General features: G+C 50.2%; 1 protein-coding gene and 1 non-coding gene across 2 annotated transcripts in view; one reads left to right on the top strand and one right to left on the bottom strand.

Moving 5' to 3' along the window:
- The window catches only part of Tspan15 (tetraspanin 15), a 43,985-nt gene that overhangs the window by 13,603 nt on the left and 11,160 nt on the right, over nucleotides 1–19,222 (top strand). The window contains exons 2-3 of the mRNA XM_038344159.1: nucleotides 12,666–12,851; nucleotides 14,006–14,080. Coding sequence (XP_038200087.1) covers nucleotides 12,666–12,851; nucleotides 14,006–14,080 — 261 coding nt within the window. The remainder of the gene's footprint in view (nucleotides 1–12,665; nucleotides 12,852–14,005; nucleotides 14,081–19,222) is intronic.
- Trnas-aga lies at nucleotides 12,053–12,126 on the bottom strand. Its single transcript has one exon. It is a non-coding gene; the product is annotated as a tRNA-Ser (tRNA).

Raw genomic sequence — 19,222 nt, 5'->3', positions numbered from 1 at the left:
GCTCGGCTGGAAGAAGCTGGGTGCTGGAATAGGAGTGGTAGCCCCCTGGGGCAGGGGTTGCAGTCCCACCAGGGAGGCACACTGACCAGAGTCCAGTGTGGGAAAGGAAGGAGCCGGCAGAGCCCAAGTGACTGAGTACCCTAGCTGAGTCCCGGCAGGCTCTCCAGAGTTGCTGAGTTGCAGGAAGCAGACATGGAGCCAGTTTTACTGGCTTTTACAGAAAATGGTTTTCTCGTTTTACTTTTTTTTTTTTTTAAAGAGGATATGCCAGGGCGTGAGAACTCATGTTCCTGGAGAGGAAGGATAGCCTTCAGTGGAGACAGTTGGGCCTGGGAGCGGGGAGAACTGGTCACAGCTGCTGACCAGTGGTTAATTCACTGTGTGACCTTGTGGGAGTGGTCACTGTGCCTCTCTTGCCCTCTGCAAATGAGGGGGTTGGGCCAGATAGGTCTGTCTGCTTACCGCTACTGGCTGCACCGTGGTGTTTGGTAAGGTGGTCCATGTGTATGCAGTGTGGTGTGCAGTAAAGAAGGTAATTAAAGCTGAGAGGTAGTAGTGTGTGCCTTTTACCCCAGCACTCCGGAGGCAGAAGCGGGCGGATCTCTGTGAGTTCGAGGCCAGCCTGGTCTACAGAGTGAGTTCCAGGATAGCCAGGTCTACACAGAGAAACTCTACTTTGAAAAACCAAAATAAACAATAAAGATGAAATTAATAAGGGGCTGGAGAGATGGATCATGGGTAAGGGCACTTGCTGCTCTTCCAGAGGACCCAGGTTTGGTTCCCAGCATCTATACTGGGTGGCTCCCCATGGCCCATAACATACATTCAGGCACATACATATCAAACAAATCTCTCTCTCTCTCAAGAAAAATATTATGTACCTTGAGTCTTTGGTTTCATAGGTGTCGGTTGGGCTAGAGAAGGGACCGTTCAGAAGAAAAGTCACCTTTTTAAAGAAAAGTCTCATCCAGCAAGGTGGGTCCCACCTGTGATCCTAGTGCTCTGGAAGCTGGGGAGGCAGGATTACCAATTCAGCCTGCTTCAGAGAAAAAGGCCCTGTTTCAAAACAAACATAAAACAAAGCAGTAATACCAATAAACGCGTGCGCGCGCGCGTGCACACACACACATAGCCAATTGATAAGTACAAGCAGCACGCCCATGTGGACGCGATAGGAGACCGGCTGGACTTGGGATACATGGTAGTGACTGCTTCTGGCTCTTCTCTGGGGACTGTGCCACCTTTGCTCAGAGTCCCACCTTGTGTTTGCATCTTCAGCTCGCTCTAATTTCCTCAGAGCTCAGAGAGGGAGGAAGGATTTAAGGTACTAGGCCATCTCCTCTCAATTCCCATCCCCCAACCCGTTGCCTTCCTGCAAATCTCCTTCCCTCGCTTCCCTAAAGCCTTAGTGTCTTGTTTTCCAGCCTGGTGTGTAATAGGGAGTTTCCCGTTATAGCCTGTACTCAGCTCCAATTAGCAGTTGGTGAAGTCTTCAGTTTGGCCATTAATTCAGACCAGAAGAGGCCACCCACCTCCGGTTCCTGGCTGATACTCCTGACAACTTCCCTGCCACTGCTAGTATGTTCTGGGGCATGAGGCCTGTGGAAGACTTCCTGGAGAGCATGGTGCATGGGCCTTGCTTTTCTTCTTAGTGTTTTATTGTAAAATAATCAAACTTATGCGTAAGGTGACAGAATGATGTAGTGTATAGCTTGAACCACCACCCAGAGTCAGGAATTTTGACATTTGACCATTACAGAAAAAGTTGTACATACCACGACAAATCATTCCAACTACACCAGGATGTATTGGTGTTGTCGTCGTTAAGTTTTTGAGATAAGGTCTCTCTATGTCGTCCCGGCTGTCCTGGAAATTGCTATGTAGACCAGGCTAGCTTCAGACTCACAGAGATCCTCCTGCCTCTGTTTCCTGAGTGCTTGGAGTAAAGGCGCGTGCCTCTACACCTGCACACCATTTCAGCTTCATATTAAAAAGTGCTCCAATTGTGTCTAAAATGTTTCTAAGACATAAAAAAAAAAACTCAGAAGCCAGCATCACAGTCCTGAACTGCTACTGATGTCCCTTTGAATGAAGGGTCACAGAACACACCTGGAAACAGCCCTTCAGATCATTTCTGTGCACATTCAGAGCCTCTGACCTCTGCTCTGAGCAACAGGCACTCTTTGTCATGGCTCTGAGTCACCATTCTTGATGAGCTATAAATTGTAAGGCCTGGGTACCTGCTTGGATGCTCATCCAGGATAGCGTGGGCCCTCTCTTCACCCAAATGCCCCCTTCCCTGGCTATAATAGCTAATTGGCTCTTCCCACTGTGACTTTTAGGCGAGCTCCTTAGCTTGTCATATTGAGAATAGAGTGAAGAGCAAAGTGAGGCCTCTCAGGAGCACATTGAGTCACCCAGGTGATGTTTCCCCCTCCCCCCCCCCCCCGTTCACTCCCAGCGCCAGGCACACGATGGTGGTTGATGGCCGTGGAATAGGATTTGTCTTTGTTACTTTTTGTCTTAGGGTTTATTATTGCTGTGAAGAGACACCGTGACCACAACAACTCTTATAAAGAAAATATTTAATTAAGGGTGGCTTGTAGATGGAGTGGCGGGGCTGTGTCCCGCCACCTGGCTAGCTTTACACCCAAAATAATTACATGGAAACTGTTATTCTTTTAAACACTGCCTGGCCCATTAGTTTCAGCCTCTTATTGGCGAATTTTCACATCTTGCTTTAATCCATATTTAGTAATCTGTGTAGCACCACAAGGTGGTTGCTTACCAGGAGAGATCTTAACCTGCATCTGTCTTGGAGAGGCGAAGCATGGCGACTGCCTGAAGCATCTGCCTGAATCTGCTTTCTTTCTCCCACAATTCTGTTCTGTCTACTCCGCCTACCTAATTTTCTGTCCTATTAAAGGGCCAAGGCAGTTTCTTTATTAACCAATGAAAGTAACACATTGACAGATGACCCTCCTCCATCAGTGGCTCGCTTACAGTTTCAGAGGCTCAGTCCATTGTCAACATGAAGGGGAGCATGGCGGTGTGCCGATAGACATGATGCTGGAGAAACAGCCTAGTGTCCTACATCTTGCAGGCAACAGGAAGTCGACTGACTCACTGGGTGGTATTCTGAGTGCATGAAACCGCAAAGCCCTTCCCCACGGTGACACACTTCCTTTAACAAGGCCACACCCACTCCAACAAAGCCACACCTCCTAATATTGCCACTCCCTATGAGATTATGGGAGCCAATTACATTCAGACTTTTTCTGCATTCCACATTTTCTATTGCTGTGATGAAACACCATGACCAAAGCAGCTCCTAGTAGGAAGAATTTATGTTCTGTTTATGGTTCCAGAAGGTTAGAGACCATGATGGCCGAGTGGAGACTGGCTGCAGGCAGGAGCGGCTGTGGGAGTTCACATCTCAAACCACAAAGTCTCCTGAAACCCCAAACCTTGCCTCCTCCTGTGATATCCTACCTCCAGCAAGGCCATGTCTCCTAACCCTCCCCAAATAGCCACCAAGTAGGGGGATCAAGTATTCAGGTGCCTGAGACTAATCAGGATACCTTATTCAAGCCCACAGGGTTCTTCCCTCTTCCTGAGAGTTCTTGGAAAGGTTACAAAGTGGCTGTAAATGTAAAAGTGTTTTCTTTTGTTTTTCTGACATCTGATTTAGCTTCTGAGATGTGTGCATGACGGTGGTGCTGGGTGATTCCAGGAAAGAAGTAACATTTATTGAGCACCTGCTAGATGCCCAGAACTTTGGAGTGGCAGTTGCTTTTGGGGCATTGTGGTGACTTGGGCATTGTGAGCTGACACGGTGACCACCCTCCATGTATCTTTTGTGGGAAGAGCGTGGTGTGGGAAGAAGCCACCCAACTTCCTGTACACAGACTTTTGGGACATACGAGTACATTTACGATGTATGTGCAGGCTGCATCGAGGTCACAGTGGTGGATATTGCTGGCTCCTGCCACCACGCTATGCACATATCTGTGGGCAGAGAGGGCAGAGTGAGTACAGTTTATATTGTCACCAGTGAGGGCTTCCCATTGTTGCTACCATAGACTTTGAGAAGAGCAGAGAGATCCCTTTTACCCAGTGAACTAAGAAGCGTTCCCAGGGGAGGAGCGCTCAGAGCTAAGCAAAAAAAGAGTATGGTTTTTTTTTTGTTTTTTTTTTTTTTTTTTTTTTTTAATCTGTTTGTTTGCTTGCTTTTTCAGAAAAGGCCAGGGTAACCTTGAACTTCTGATCCTCACTTGGCAGGTCCGGGGATCGAACCCAGGGCTTCATGCATGCTAGGCAAGCATTCTGCCAACTGAACTACATCTCTAGCTCATGGTGACTATTTCTGTCTCTGACTGCCTGGGTGCCCTGGGCTCCAGGGGATGGGTCATGGGTTGGATGAGAAGGAAGAGGGTTGAGCAGCAGTGGTTTGGCCCAGGGGTGTGTCTGTGACCAAGTCCTGCCACCCTATAAGACTCTCATCCCTAGGGTCCCCAAGCTCCTAATCCCCAAATTCTCCATCCTACTGTCAGTACAGCTCATGCTCCTACAGTGGCCTGGGTGGGGACTTTCAGTCCCCAGGGCCTGATGTCCAGGATATACCCCAGGGAGCATGACCTTCTGCTCTGTGGCCTCTTGACAATAAGCTACCAAGGCTGAGAGGAGATAAGTTCTTGGCAGCCACCATTATCCAAGGACCATAGGGACCCTTCCAGGGAGGCAGACAGAGGGCTGGAGAGGGCAGGAAAAGGATTGGGGAGGGAGACATAGGGGAAGGTGGTTTACTCTTGCCCCTCCTCCTCTTTCCCGCAACCATTTCCATAGCTGAGTCACCCTCATCCACAAGCCTCCAGGGCTACAGTTCAGCCTGGGAACAACAGAGGGCCTTCTTCAGGGCAAGGAGCATCTCCTGCTTTGCCATCTCTCAGGCTCACCCCTCCTGGGTGCTTGTTGTCAAACTCAGTGCCTCCTTCCAGGCTTACTCCAGCGGACCCTCCCTGGACTCAGTATCCTGAGTCTTGTCTCAGTATCCTGGTGGGTCTTATGACTCCCACCTGCTCGTCTTGACTGCACTTAGCTGTCTGTCGATGGTGGTTTGTGATTAGAAATTCCACTCTGCCCTGGCTGGACTGAAAAACTGGTTTCACAAACCTCTGAGCAGAGCTCCCTCACTGCCTGGAATGCTCCCTGTGTGGGGGGAGTCTTCGAAGTCAGCTTCCTGCCAACAGGAAGGTAGAAAATGACGTGCACGCCTCGTCCCAGATGCATGCTTTGCTTGTTTCACAAACACGTTGGCCCACCCATGGGCCAACTCAGGAAGGCTACAAAATGTCCCCTGGAGTCTTTCTCCAGAGTTGGAAAAAGCCTGAGGGAAGAAAAGAGCCCTGCTCTTAAGTAAGGTGAACGTGAAGAGAGCGCAGAAACCCAGCAGTTGTAAATACCTGTGATTCCAGAAGTTGCAAGGTGGGGGCGGAGTGCTCAAAAGTGAGGCGGGCTAGCATAGGGACCAGGTGGGCTAGCATAGGGACCAGGCAGGCTAGCATAGGGACCAGGCAGGTTAGCATAGGGACCAGGCGGGCTAGCATAGGGACCAGGCAGGTTAGCATAGGGACCAGGCGGGCTAGCATAGGGACCAGGCGGGCTAGCATAGGGACCAGGCGGGCTAGCATAGGGACCAGGCAGGTTAGCATAGGGACCAGGCAGGTTAGCATAGGGACCAGGCGGGCTAGCATAGGGACTAGTTTAGCTCCTTCACCTGCACGGAACTGCACACACAGGGAAGTTAGTTTCTCCATCCCTAACAGCCACCAGTAACTGATGAGTTTTGAGAAGAGTTTCTACTTAACTGTCTAGATAAGGGAATGTGGGGGTGGGGGTGGGAGTGGAGGTGGGGATCTGGCCTGAGCTAGTTTTGGGTGCATTCACAGTGAGTCAAACTGGTGTCCTCTGGTGAACTTTTAGGAGAATCCCCTGTTGACCATATTATGCTTATGCGTATTTGGGTGTGCATGTGACTAAAATCATACGTGTCCTGAAAATAAACATGCGCAGTGAGCAAAGGCATATAAAACCCAAGCCTGTCAATCAAAACAGAAAACTACCTGGGCTGCCCCTCTTAACAACTAAAGTCCTTCTCTTGGGCTCCATCAAAGGAAACTTCAAAAGAAAGCCAGGGCCTCTGAGTACTCTTTTACTCGGGTGGCCCACCATGACGCTTGACGGCAACCTGGTCTGTTCTATTCCTTTGCTTTTGAATGACATTTTCTTGCTACTTTGCAATCTGTTTTCATTTCAATTATTAGATAATGATGCTAACAACCCAGAGACACATGACTTAGACATTAGCCACTGGTAACAAAAGTTCAAGGTTACCCTCAGCTATGTTGTTAACACTAGACCAGCCTAGGCCACCTGAGCCCCTTCCTCAAAATCAAATCAAATAAGAGACCGGAGAGATGGATCAGCGGTTAAGGGTGCTGGCTCCTCTTCTAGAGGACCCAGGTTTGATTGCCTGTACCCACACGGCAGCTCACAGCTATCTATAACTTCATTTCCAGGGAATCTGACTCCCTCTTCTGGCATGCTCTGGCATCGGGCACATAAGTAGCACACAGACACACATGTGGACAAAACACATGTATGCATAAAAAGAAACAATTACTGTTTATAGTAGCAGACTTTTTTTTTTCCATTTGGCAAGGTTCAGAGTTAGGCTATGCCATGGCCAAGGCAGGCCCAGAATGCCAGCTCCTGCCTCCTGTCTCTAACAGCTCCTTCCCACTCTCTGTGGAAGAGAGCCTGGTTTAGAAGCCTGGGAAGACACGCTGTATTCCTCAGTCACCTCCATTTGTAGCACCGGAGAGAACACTCCAGTGAGAGGCAGTAACAGTCAGTGCTACTTTAACCAGTTACCTGGGCTAATCAGCTTGTAAAGAGGAAAGGTCCATGCGGGCTTGCTGTTTCGGGAGTTCCAGATTATGATCTATTGGCTCAGTTGCTTTGGGGCCTATGAAAAGTCAGTCCCTCATGGAGCGAGCACACGGTGGGGAAAAACCATGCACCTTGTGGCCAGGGATGTGGTGAAGAAGAAGGGAAGGGGCTGGGGGTCAATTGTTCCCTTCAAGGGCATGCCCCCAGAGAGCTGAACGAGGACTTCTGACTCAGTCTACCTCCTTCAGGCTCCATCAGCTCCCAGCAGCCCCACCCCGGAGAGTAAACTTGGGCCTCTAAGAGATACTTGGTTGGAAAAAAGGAAGATGTGACTTTTTCCTGCACCCCAAGTTCAAAGACTCCCTGAATTCATCCACAGGGCAGATGTTTTTCTCACCTTCTCCTCCCCAAGTCTTGCTCTCTATCTGATTTTGATTCCTTGTGCCCTCGTGGAGCCTAAGGAAGCGCCTGGAACACAGCAGGAGCCTGTTATGTGCCTGAGGGTTGGAAATGGACCTCTCTAAGTAGAAAGCTATTCCAGCTCAGAGTGAACCAGCCAGGCACCAACCAGACGCATACTGAGGACGCACAGGTGCTGGGGCGCCACACAGGATGGCTTATTTTCCCGGCAGCTTCACGCAACTGGGCCTGTCTCTGCCCACGAGAAAGCTGAGCTCCAGGCGGATTCTCAAAGGACCAAGATCATGCTGGACAACAGAGCTCCCCCACAGACGGACAAAGAGGCTGCCCGGTCCCACAGTGTGAGGCCTTGCCCACAGACTGCCTGCAGTATATTCTTTTCCCACCGTGTCCCCAAATGGGCATGGCCCATGCCCCTACCCTTATGCCTGTTGAGCCGGAGCTGTCTGATTTGATAAATGGGCCGTTTGCTTCCTGCACTGGGGCCGGGATGGCTGGCTGCCTGGGGCAGGGCTATAATTAGCGAAGGAGCAGACTGGATTGCATTCTGGCATTGACCGATAACTTTGTACCCAGATGGATAAACTGATGTCATCAGAGATGTAGATATCACTTGGAAATTTTTTAAGTTCCTGGGATGATTCATGCCCGCTTCTCGCCATGAACAGCACTGCTCTGAACACCTGCTGGAGGGGCCTGGGTCAGGGTGGGGACGGTGTGAACGGTGATGCCATCTTTGACTGACCAGCAGAGATGGGCCTATGATGGCGTGGTGCGAGGTGGTGAGGGAATCCCGAGGCCTGGACCTTGGCATCCAGTGTGGGAGCTTCGTCCAGGCTTTGGTGGGCTAGAGTTGTTGCCATCGGCTAACCTAGCAAGGAACTGGTAGTGGCGTCTGATGGATGACCGTGATCAGACCAAGGGAAGTTTGGTTTACCGCCAGCAAGACTGTCCTGGAGTGGTCCCAGGGCTCCAGAGAGCTTGTAAAAATAAAAGAATCCACCCATTGTCCTTCTGCACAGGGCTGAGGTTGGCTATGTCTGAAATTGTCCCACAGCTCTGGGATTTAAGGGATGGATTCAAAGGCTGAGCAGGGGCTCAGGCTGGAAGGAGGGGTGGGGGCTGGGACAGGCTAGGGGCCCTGAGCAGAAGGAGATAGCAGGGCTCAGGGCCCATCCTGTCGGAAAGATGAACTTTTAACAACAGGATGCTTCCAACTTTCAAGAGCATATGGAATCAATTCTGAAAATATCAGTGCGATGAGCCGTACGGTTCAGGGACAGGGTGAGAATCAAACTTTTCACCAAGGGACATGATAAAGCCCCACCCCTGCTGCCCTCAAGAACGCTGGGTCCCTGTGTATTTGATTCCTTCCACGTGTGGTTTCTGACAACCCCTTTGCTCTGAGGGATGCCGTCATCTGTGGTGGGTTAAATGTTTGGTCCCCAGTCTGTGGACTGTTTAGGGAGGATTAGGAGGTGTGGCCTTGCTGGAGAAGGTGTGTCACTGGGGGATGGGCTTTGAGGTTTCAGAAGCCCGTGCCAGGCCTAGTCTCACTCTCTCTGTCGAGTGCTTGTGAATAAAATGTAAGCTCTCAGCTACTGCCCTAGCACCATGCCTGCCCAGCTGCAGCCACGTTCCCTGTTATGATAGTCACGGACTCATCGTCTGAAACCATAAGCAAGTCTCCAGTTGTATGTTTTCTTTTATGGTTGTTGTGTCTCACAGCAACAGAGATGTGACTAAGAAAGCATCCAAAGCCCCAAGGTACAGGCTTCTCAGGGCTGATCCATCCAAGGCTAGGATGTAGTGAGCAGTTCTTGGGCGTGGAGTCAGAAGGGGATCTGGCTTTTTAGGCAGGTGCTCCACCAGTGAGTTACATCACCAACCACTTCAGACTCCTCTTTTTTATTTGTTTGTTTTTTGAGACAGGGTTTTCCTGTGTAACCTTGGCTGTCCGAAAACTAGCTCTGTAGACCAGGCTGGCCTCGAACTCACAGATATCCAACAGCCTCTGCCTCCCAAGTGCAATGAGTAAGGGTATGCGACTGTGCCCAGCATAAGTACTGACTTTCTAATGTTTTCCCACTGTCTGGGAGCTGAGGCCAGTCTTGCTTAGACCGTGCTCTGGGTTTTAGAATGCCTCTCACTAGACAACCTACAGTTACTCTTTCTCTATCAAGACTATAGTTAATTCTTGTAGGGAGGTAGTATGTGTGTTGGGGGGGGTGTCTGTCTGTCTGTCTGTCTGTCTGTCTGTCTGTCTGTCTGTGTTATATCTGTTACCCTGATCATTTAAAAAATGTACCCAAATGGATCATTTTGATCCCTTTACCCACAGTTTCCCTGCTTTGGCTAACTTGTTCATACCGAGCTGCTGACTGATTCTGTCCATGCCATTAGCCTCCTGGCCATGCATACTAGAGAGAACTTTTCAGACCAGGAGGTGGGTCTCAGCCATCTTTGCAAACCAGGAAGACTCAGCTTAGAGTCTAAGAGGACACTGGGTCCAAGAGACCTGGTTTCCTGGTCATCCCGTCAGCTGTTTCTGTGTCATCTTTGGTGTGACTCCTGAGATCCCTGTCACATCTCAGTGCTCAGGCAGAAGCAGGTACTTCTCTTTCCACGGGCTAACCTTGGCACTGTATGTGGATACGGTGGTCCGTGTGGAGCCTCTTATGGCCCCTAGAAGGCTGGAAGTCAGTGTGGGTCAGTCTCTGTGTTCTCTAGAGAGATGGTGGTCCCCAGGCTTGCCCAGCCCCCAGCATAGCTCGTCAACAGTCAGTAACTCCCCTCACTGGTCTTACTTTGGACGTGGCATCTGTTACTCCTCCATGCTGCTTCCTGCGCACTGGAGAAGTCTACAGATCTAAAGCCTTCTCTCTGCCCTGCAGCATGCATAGCTCCGATGCTGGGGTCCTTGCTTGGACACACTGGGGGAAGTGATGTCTAACTCAAACCTTGAGGTCTGTGGGAAAGCGCAGCCCAGTTTCCTTCAGCAGACGCAGACTGTAAACGCTGGCCAGACTTCCTCATGTTGGGATTGCCAGGGTGATGGGGGTGCCCTGAACTGCCCAAAGACTACCTGTCCTGGAGTTACGTTCTGTCTAGCGGGACATGGGGATAAACAATTAAAAAAGAAAAAATAAAGGGCGATGAGATAACTCACCGGGCAAGGGTGCTTGCCACCAAACCCGATGACCTGAGTTCAGTCTTCAGTCTCACATGCTAGAAGGAGAGAACTAATTCCCAAAAGTTGTCTTCTGACCTCCACATGTTTCCCACCCCAATAAAAAATAAATATAAAACAATTTTAAAAAACAATGAATACATATTTAATACTAGACAGTACAAATCCAAGAGCAGTGATACACATTGTAATCCTGTACTTGGGAGGCAGAGGCAGAAGGATCTGCCCTGGGCTACACAGCAAGTTCAAGACCAGCCTGGGCTATGTGAGACCCTATATCAACTAAACAAACAAGTTAAACACCTCCTTTCAACATACTAATAAGCACAAACAGGAAGAAATAAATCAGGAAAAAAGATGTAAGTACTTTCATGGGGAGGAATCCCCACTCCATTAAAAATATTTTTTACTTTGTGTGGGGGGGGGGGAGGGAGGAGGGACGGATGGGAGTCTCTAATGTAGCCCAAGCAGACCTGGAATTCTCAGTCCTTCCCACTTTAGATCCCTGAGAGGTGAAATTGCAAGCATGCGCACCACAACAATCGGGCATTTCCAGTTTTTAGTAATGTGGCCCCAAAGGCTTCATGGACAACTGAACACCCCGAAGGATTTGGGGGAGTGTACCATAGGATGTCTAGCATAGGGGAAGCATGTTCTGCAAAAGGGGAGCCGAAGGCCGTGGGGGTAAGCCCATGTGTGAATGACAGCCTGGTTTTCCTGGTAGGAAGTTACCCTACGTGGCTCACGTATGTACCGTGTCTCTGTGTTAAAATGTCAATAAGCGGAGATTGCACTTAAATGCCCTAGAAATCTCTGCTGTTCTGACATTCGGCCTTCTCAATGATCATTCTGAAAGGGAATTCCTTGTTTATGAGACTGAGTGAAGCATTTGCCCCTTGAGCAGCTGGGAAGTGTCCCCAGAGTGGCCTGCCTATTGAGTGTGCATGACAGTGACCTTTTAGAATGTTCATCTTCACTATCTCACTAAAACCTTTCGAAAAGCTGCTGGGTGAGCAGGACAGCAGTGTGTTCATAACCCATTATTCAGATGAGAATGTAGACTCTTGGCCAGTGCCTGTCCCAGACCTGAGACAAATCCACAGTCTCTGATGCACGCTGCAGGAAGTGGCATTTCCCCGTTCCGCCAGCACTGTCTGCTGCAGTTGATGTCAGTCTTCGGGGCTGTTAGAACATACACTAGCATGGATTTTTCTTTCCTCATAGTTTGGTGGGTTGAAGCTTAAGAAGATCAAGTTGTTGACAGAGTTCTTTTCTTCCAAGCACTCTTCTTGGCTTGCAGATGGCTGTCTTCCTTACGCATCTTCGTGTGGTCCTTCTGTGCATTTTTGTGTTGTTACCTCTGTCTTCTTCACCTTCCTCTTCAGACAAGGTCTTATGTATCCCAGGCTGGCCTCAAGCTTGCGTGTAGCCAGAGATGTCCTTAAACCCCAATTCTCCTGCTTCCACCCTTCAAGTGCTAAACTGTCACCCTGTTTATGTGGTGCTGGGACTTGAACCCAGGGCATCTGCGTTCTAGGCAAACACTCTACCAACTGAGCTACCTCCCGGCCTGTAACCAACTTAGCACTCAAATTGGACTAGAGCCACCTTAATGATCTCATTTTAACTTAATTACTGCTTCCACGGTCCCAAGTCCAAATATAGTCACATTCCGAGGCACTAATTTGTGGGGATGCATAGTTGAGCCCACAGCATCAGCCCTTGTGTGCAGTTCCCCGGGGAGCCTATGTCTTGGGGCTAGGACCACAGTTTCAGAGAGACCCTTTGAGTAAAGTCAAGTAGCTGCCTGACATCTTCCTCCTCCCTGCCCCACCCACCTTTGGAGGCGGGATCTCATGTAGCTAAACTGTCCCCAAACTTCATGTGTGAATGACTTGAAACTTCTGAACTTCCTGACCCTACTTTCTAAATGCTGGGATTATAGGTGCGCACCGCTGCCCCTGGTTTATGCTCTGTAGTCGGTCAAACCTATGGAGGACCTCCTTCCTGCTAGGCAAGGATGCTCCGACTGAATTATTACCCTTCCACAGCCCCTCACCTTCCGCTTTTTTGTTTGTTTGTTTGTTTGTTTGTTTGTTTGCAGTTGATTGGGGGCCTGGTCCTGTCAGTGGGGATCTACGCAGAGGTGGAGCGGCAGAAATACAAAACTCTGGAAAGTGCCTTCCTGGCCCCGGCCATCATCCTCATCCTCCTGGGGGTAGTCATGTTCATTGTCTCCTTCATCGGGGTGCTGGCTTCCCTCCGGGACAACCTGTGCCTTCTCCAGTCGGTAAGTGACTCCTCCAAGCCCCAAGATGGAGGGAGTTGTTCTTGGTGTCTCCAAGAAAGCTGAAGAGCCTGTCCCTCTGCCTTGGCCAGCTGGGTTCCTTCTGTCTCTCACACCATCCAGCTGCCCCAGAACATTTCCTAAATCAGCCACTGTAACATAGTGGTCCATATCCACCCCAGCGACCTCATATCAGCCTGTGTGTACATCTGACTTGGATACTGCTGTGGTCTCTGGATTCCCAGTTGTCATAGGAGAGATGGCAGTCAACTGAGATCAAGCAAAGCTGGGGGATGGGAGGATGAATCATTGGTTCATGCAGCCAGCAAACCTATGGGGGCCAAGGGGCCTCACGGCACCACCAGGCAAGGCCGGGCAGTCTGTTTTGCCACCTCCAGCAGGACTGCTTCTGCTTACTGTCTTCAGGCACAGAATCTTGATTGCTTCTGAGCCCAGGGCATCTTTCTTGGCCACTCTGGCCAGAGTCCCAGTACACTGGAGCACCTGGCTCAGATCACGTGCCCTTCAGGTGGAGTGTTGTAGTCCACACAACCCCTGTCCATAACACTGGGTATGCAGGCCCTTGTCCTCTGATGCATGTGTGTCTTCCCCTCTCTGCCCCCACCATCCCTCTGATGGGTGGCTTTGTAGTCACACACAAGCAGGGTCTTGGTACTGCCCAAGGCTGGAACTTGCTAGAATCAATCTGGTCAATTAAGAGGTGGAGTGTGTGTCCTTCAAACTTCAAGTGTCTCTTCTATACTTGGCTGACTAGGAAGCCACTTCTGAGCTATTAAGGGGGGCAGCGGAGTACCAGGGACTGGAAGTGCTGTCCAGGCTGCTCCCTCTGGCTGTGTTAGAGGGAGGACACCAGTCTAATTGAGGGAGGAGCCTACTGGGGAAGGAGCCTACTGTTCGTCTAGCCCCCCCCCCCAGTAGGATTCCTGGGACAAACATGAGGAGTATCTGCCTGGGGCATCTCAGTCACTCTCTAGAGTCAAGCCTTCCTGAGCAGCGCCCTATGTTCTCTAGGAGGGACAGCAGGGCCCCGTCAGGAAGGACTCCTACCTTATTTTGTACTTGATCTTAGCACAGGTGTGGAGTTCTCTGAGCTTTCCCTTGACTCCCCAGATGAATCTCTGAATCTTGTCTTCCAGTTTATGTACATCCTGGGGATCTGCCTCATAATGGAGCTTATCGGCGGCATAGTGGCTTTGATCTTCCGGAACCAGGTAGGCCTGTGGGTTCACCATCAGCTGTGTGTGTATTGAACACCTACTGTGTGTGCCTTGGGCTTTACCCAGGATGCTGCCGTGGACAGGGTAGACAGATGGTTTCTATGAAGTTGGGTGACCTGGGATAGGCCAGGCCATACAGCACCGTATCATGGCAAGGGGCTGGGTGAGCAGAGGTGGGAGGAACCACTGGGCACACTGGGAGAACAGTCTGGACTGGAGTCTGCTTGACCCGTGGGGTAAGGTGTAGGCAGAAGGATGTAAGGTGAAGTTGGCAGACTGGCGTAGGGAGTACATAGGTGCTCAGAGGCTATTGGCTAGCTGGCCTGGTGGCTCTGAAAGGCAGCGAGCCGTTAGAGAGCTGTGTGCAGGGGAAGACATACCCTGACTCACATCTTACTCTAGCTGCCAAGTGGAGAATGGGCAGTAGGGAAGTAAGGGCAACATAGGAGTCTAGCCCAGAGACTGTGACAGTCATCCAGAGGCAAAAGGATGGTGGCTCAGATGGAAGTGGAGGCAAATGTGCCCAGGTCTGACACAGTGAGATTTGGTGTGTGTTTTGGGCCATTGTACTGCATATAGGATTGAGGGAAGGGACAGGTTGAGTGAGTGATGCCTGATACCCAAGCCCAGCAGTGTCCATGAGTTTCACTGTTCACACTCAGGTGCCTCATACTAGCTGGGGCCTTAGTCAGATCATGTGGCTTTGTTGACCCTGAGTACTGCCTCCCAGAGTTTGGGGTGAAGATGGGGTGAAGGGGTAAGTGTGATGAGCAGGGCATGGTTCAGGCGTGTTCTAGACCCTCCTCAGCATCTCTTGTCTGAGATCCCATTAGTGATGGTGTAGGGTGTCTTCCGACTCAGGGTGTTGTCTTTTTCTTTGGGATGCCACACAAGCTGGGCAAGTGGTCTACCACTGAGCTGCACACCGAGCTCTGGCTTGTCTCCTGTTAGCTTCCTCCCCTGCCTTCCTCCTCATTGGGTGTTATAGATAGGGCTTGGTCCCTGACCTTCCATCAGGTCTCATCAGGAGGCAGAGGTAGACAGATCTCTCTGAGTTCAAGGCCGGCCTGATCTGTATGGTCTAGCCAGTTCCAGGACAAGCAGGGCTATGTGGAAAGAACAATAAGATTGCACCTCAAGGGCTGTTGCTGAATCATGTAACTTGTTGATTCTAAGTCACCAGTCACTGTCCCAGACCCTCAAAGAGCGACATGTCTGATTCCTACTCCATACTGCATTGGCATGGTGGTGTTCTGACCCAGAAGGGAACATGAACAGTGGGTCCTGACCCTAAGCAAATGTAGGACTGCTTCCTAATGAGTGAATGAGGTCCAAGGGTCTTGGGAGAGGACCAGTTCCCATTGTATTGATGGAGAGTCATCAATGCCCAGAGAGGTTAAGTAGCCCTTCCAAGAACAGAAAGGTGTGCGTGTATATTTGTGTGTGTGTGTGTGTGTTTTCTGAGACAAGGTCTCCATAGTCTGGTGGCCTCAAACTAGCTGTGTAGGAAGGATGATCTTGAGCCTACTGCCTGCATCTCCCCAGAGCTGGGGTCACAAACGTGTGCCACTACACTCCAGGCCCCTTGAGTTGTTTCTTCTTTCTGCTTTTCAGAGCATGTCTTCTGAGCTGGTACCAGTTCGTCCCCCAGCAGTCTTGAGTAGTCTTGAGTCTTGAGTAGCTGTTTATAGTTGTCTATGCTTTCCTGTGTGGTCAGCAGGTCTCTCAGTTGGCCAGTGGTCTTGCAGGGGTCTAGGTTAGCACTTTCCTGGCTGAGCCCCAGGGCCAGCTCATGGCCAGGGCCTTTCATGGCTTTAATAAACCTGTCCTTTCCAAGAGAGCTAGTCCTGGTTCCAGCATGCCTCTCCAAGGCTGTCAGGTTTGTCATTTCCCAGTGCTTTAAAGGTCAGTCATGGCCATGACATCACTTCCTTCTTTTAAATGAGGGAACTGAGCTGAGTGAAGGCCACTGCCTTGGGAGCCTCTTGGGACCCGCAGTCCTCACAGCTTAGGAAGCCAAGGCCTGGGTCAGGAATGGTTTTCTAGTTATCCCCACACCCTATGGGCTCCATGGCCATGAAATGTGTGCTTCACAGTTTGTGAGGGAATTCAGGGCTGTCCCTCAACTACTTGGTAAATTTGAGGCTAACCTCAGCTACTTGAAACCCGTCTCAAAACTAAACAAAACATGCCAAAGGCCAGTTGTGGTAGCACACACCTTTAATCCCAGCACCCAGGACGCAAAGCAGGCGGGAGCTCTGTGAGTTCAAGGCCAGCCTGGTGTACATAATAAGTTACAGAACAGCCAGGGCTACAAAACTAGAGAGACTCTATCTCAAAAAAACAAACAAACAAACAAAAAACAACAATAACAACAAACTATGTCAAAGCCATTCTAAAGGATGAGAAGAGATGTTCTCTCGGTCAGCGCCTTTCCCAATGCTCTACCCTATAGGACCACCCCGTGTTCAGTTCCCCAAACTGTCCTGTTGGGTTGTTATGAAGACCATTGTGTAGGTATGACTGCTCAAAAGCCGGTGGGGAAGCCTGTTTGAAGATTCTTCAGCATTTTCTTGTGGGTTTGCCATGGACCCCTCTGGAATGACCTTATCAGATGGGACTGGCTCAGAGCTGGTCTCTGTGGCCCCGAAAGTGGGGCAGGTGACCACTTCTGTGACCCTCCCTGGGAGCAGAGCTTCTAGGTTTGTTTCAGTTTGTTTGTTTTGCCTGCCTTGGGGAACGGGGTCATGAGCAAGGAACCAGGAACAAAAGAAAGTAATCATATAAAATAGTGACACATGCCTATAGTCCATGGGACTATTACCTGTCCCGTGACCAGGGAGAAACAGGAGGAGGATGGCTGAGGCTTGGAGGCCAACTTGAACCACATAGTGAGTTCCAGACTAGCCAGGGGTATATAGCAAGACCCTGTCTCAAAATTAAAAAAAAAAACACTATATATAATATTTAAGTTGTTTGAACACAGCAGACATGGCGGCTCACACCAGTAATCCCTGAACTGCTGGAGGCCGAGGCTGGAGAATTGCCACTTTGAGGCATATGCTTGCTCTCTCTCTCTCTCTCTCTCTCTCTCTCTCTCTCTCTCTCTCTCTCTCGCTCCTAAAGTTTTCTTTCTTGTTTTTTGTGGTGCTGGTTGGGAATGCTACATTAAGCAACAAAAACAGCAGCAACAACAAAAACAACCAGTGTGCCCCTTCTGGTTCTACTGCAAATGATTTTGTCAGAGAGGAGCCAGGCCAGTGCTGAGCATGGGGGAAGAAGAGGCTGCTGGGTGGGGGAGGGGTCAGTGATAAGGAGGGAAGGGGAATTGGGTGTGTGCCCAAGTCAACTGCTTCCTCAGGAGAAGGCAGATTTCTTTAGCCATTGTAGAAATTTAGTGTTGGATGCTTAGATACAAGAAGAAACTGCCCCTGTGCCAGGTGAGGTATCTGTACACAGGGGGACCCAGCAAGCAAAGTGCACAGCCTCCTTGTCTGTACATGTGTGTGGTGTGTGCTAGGGAGTCAAGTGGGGGCCAGCAGAAAATGTCCTGTGCTTTGACCCCGAGTATAATAAGGGGACTTGGTGACACCACAACCTGAGCTATATTCTCCATTCTTAACTGTTGTCCTAGCTTGCTCTGGGTTTAATCAAGAGGACATCGGGATGTCAGAGATAGCAAAACGGAGTAGAAACACTGGAGGGTCTTGGGCTATATCTGGTAGGTCTGTACTCTTCCCCCAGGCCCCCTGCCACCTCTCCCAGCAGAACAAGATGACTTCACATGGCTTTCTGTCTTGATCAGAGTATGCCTTGGTCATTCCTGATGCCAGGCCAGAGATTGGCAGGCAGCACCCCCTTGGTTATCTTATCCTGGCATAGCATACTAGCTGGCACTTAGAACATCTTGAAGTCAGGGCAGGAGAAAGCTGGTGGCTCCACGGTCCCCTTGGCTAAGCACTTGGACATATATACAACTGCCTGAGGTCTCCAGCACTGTCCAGAAAGTGACAGGAGCTTTGGATAGCCTGCAGAGAGGCCCAGAGCGCTTTTTATCCCCAGAGGGGCTGTCTCCTGGAGCAGCCAGCCTGTGGGATGCTCTTGGACTCCTTCACACTTGGCTTCTGCACAGAGAGCTGTACCACACACACCTCCATCCTTTTAAAATAGTCTAAGACTTCCCTGGGGTGTGGCAGAGGCATCCAAGGCTAGAAATCCAGATTTAAAGGAGAATTCTGGAAAAGATAGGTCTGCACGGCTTCATCTGGTGGCATAACACGCTTTGAGAAGTCAAGTGGCCTTTGATGTTTGCCTGCTCCTGGTCATGTGCCTCTTGTGGTATGTGCCAGCCCTGGTGAAAGTCAGCTTGTGGGCTGAAGTTGCTCCTGTTGATGTGACCTGGTTGAGAGTTGGATGTGGTGTGGCTGGCCACAGCAGCAGCTGCAGAGGCTAGAGTTTCCTCTTCTGTACCCTGTCCCTCTTCTGATTGACCCCAGCTCCCTTGAATCGTGCATGATAGGTACTGTGAACACTAGCAAACACTTTATGATTTGGAAACCGCACAACCCGAGTGCATCATGGGAATTTGTTACATCTTTTCAATGGCCACAGCCAAGGGACCACCCTGGTATCTTGTTCATGTTCCCAGGAAACACACCATATGCACAATTCCAGGAGCAGTGCAGGTTTGCAGCAGCCAAAACAACTCCGAGAACCATCTCATTGAGTTGGCCGGGCCAAGACAATCTGTTCCCCGTGTCTAGTCAGGGAGGTTCCCAGCAGGGCCTTCCCCCATAACAGGGGCAGTACAGCTTCCTGGATGGGAAGATGGTCCTCATATGGGTATATGGGGTTTCCTGGTGTGTTGGTCTGTCTTGGTGGGGCCAGCACATACCTCGGATCCTAGCAAGACTTAGCAGGGAAGGAAGAATGCATGAGAGAATAGATGGATGGATGATGGATGGATGGATGGATGGATGGATGGATGGATGGATGGATGGATGGACGGATGGATGGACAGACAGACCCTACAGGCTACCAGTCTACTCTGGCCACTGTGCCCCCTGCCCTCATCTACCCCATGGCCTGCTCTGAGCGAAGAGCCTCCATGGAGATCTAGAATGGCTGAGGTAGAAA

Source organism: Arvicola amphibius, chromosome 9 (assembly GCF_903992535.2).
Source record: "Arvicola amphibius chromosome 9, mArvAmp1.2, whole genome shotgun sequence".
NCBI classification, from domain to species: Eukaryota; Metazoa; Chordata; class Mammalia; order Rodentia; family Cricetidae; genus Arvicola; species Arvicola amphibius.
Note: the sequence above shows the minus strand (reverse complement) of the source record. Positions and strands in the feature narration are given on the sequence as shown.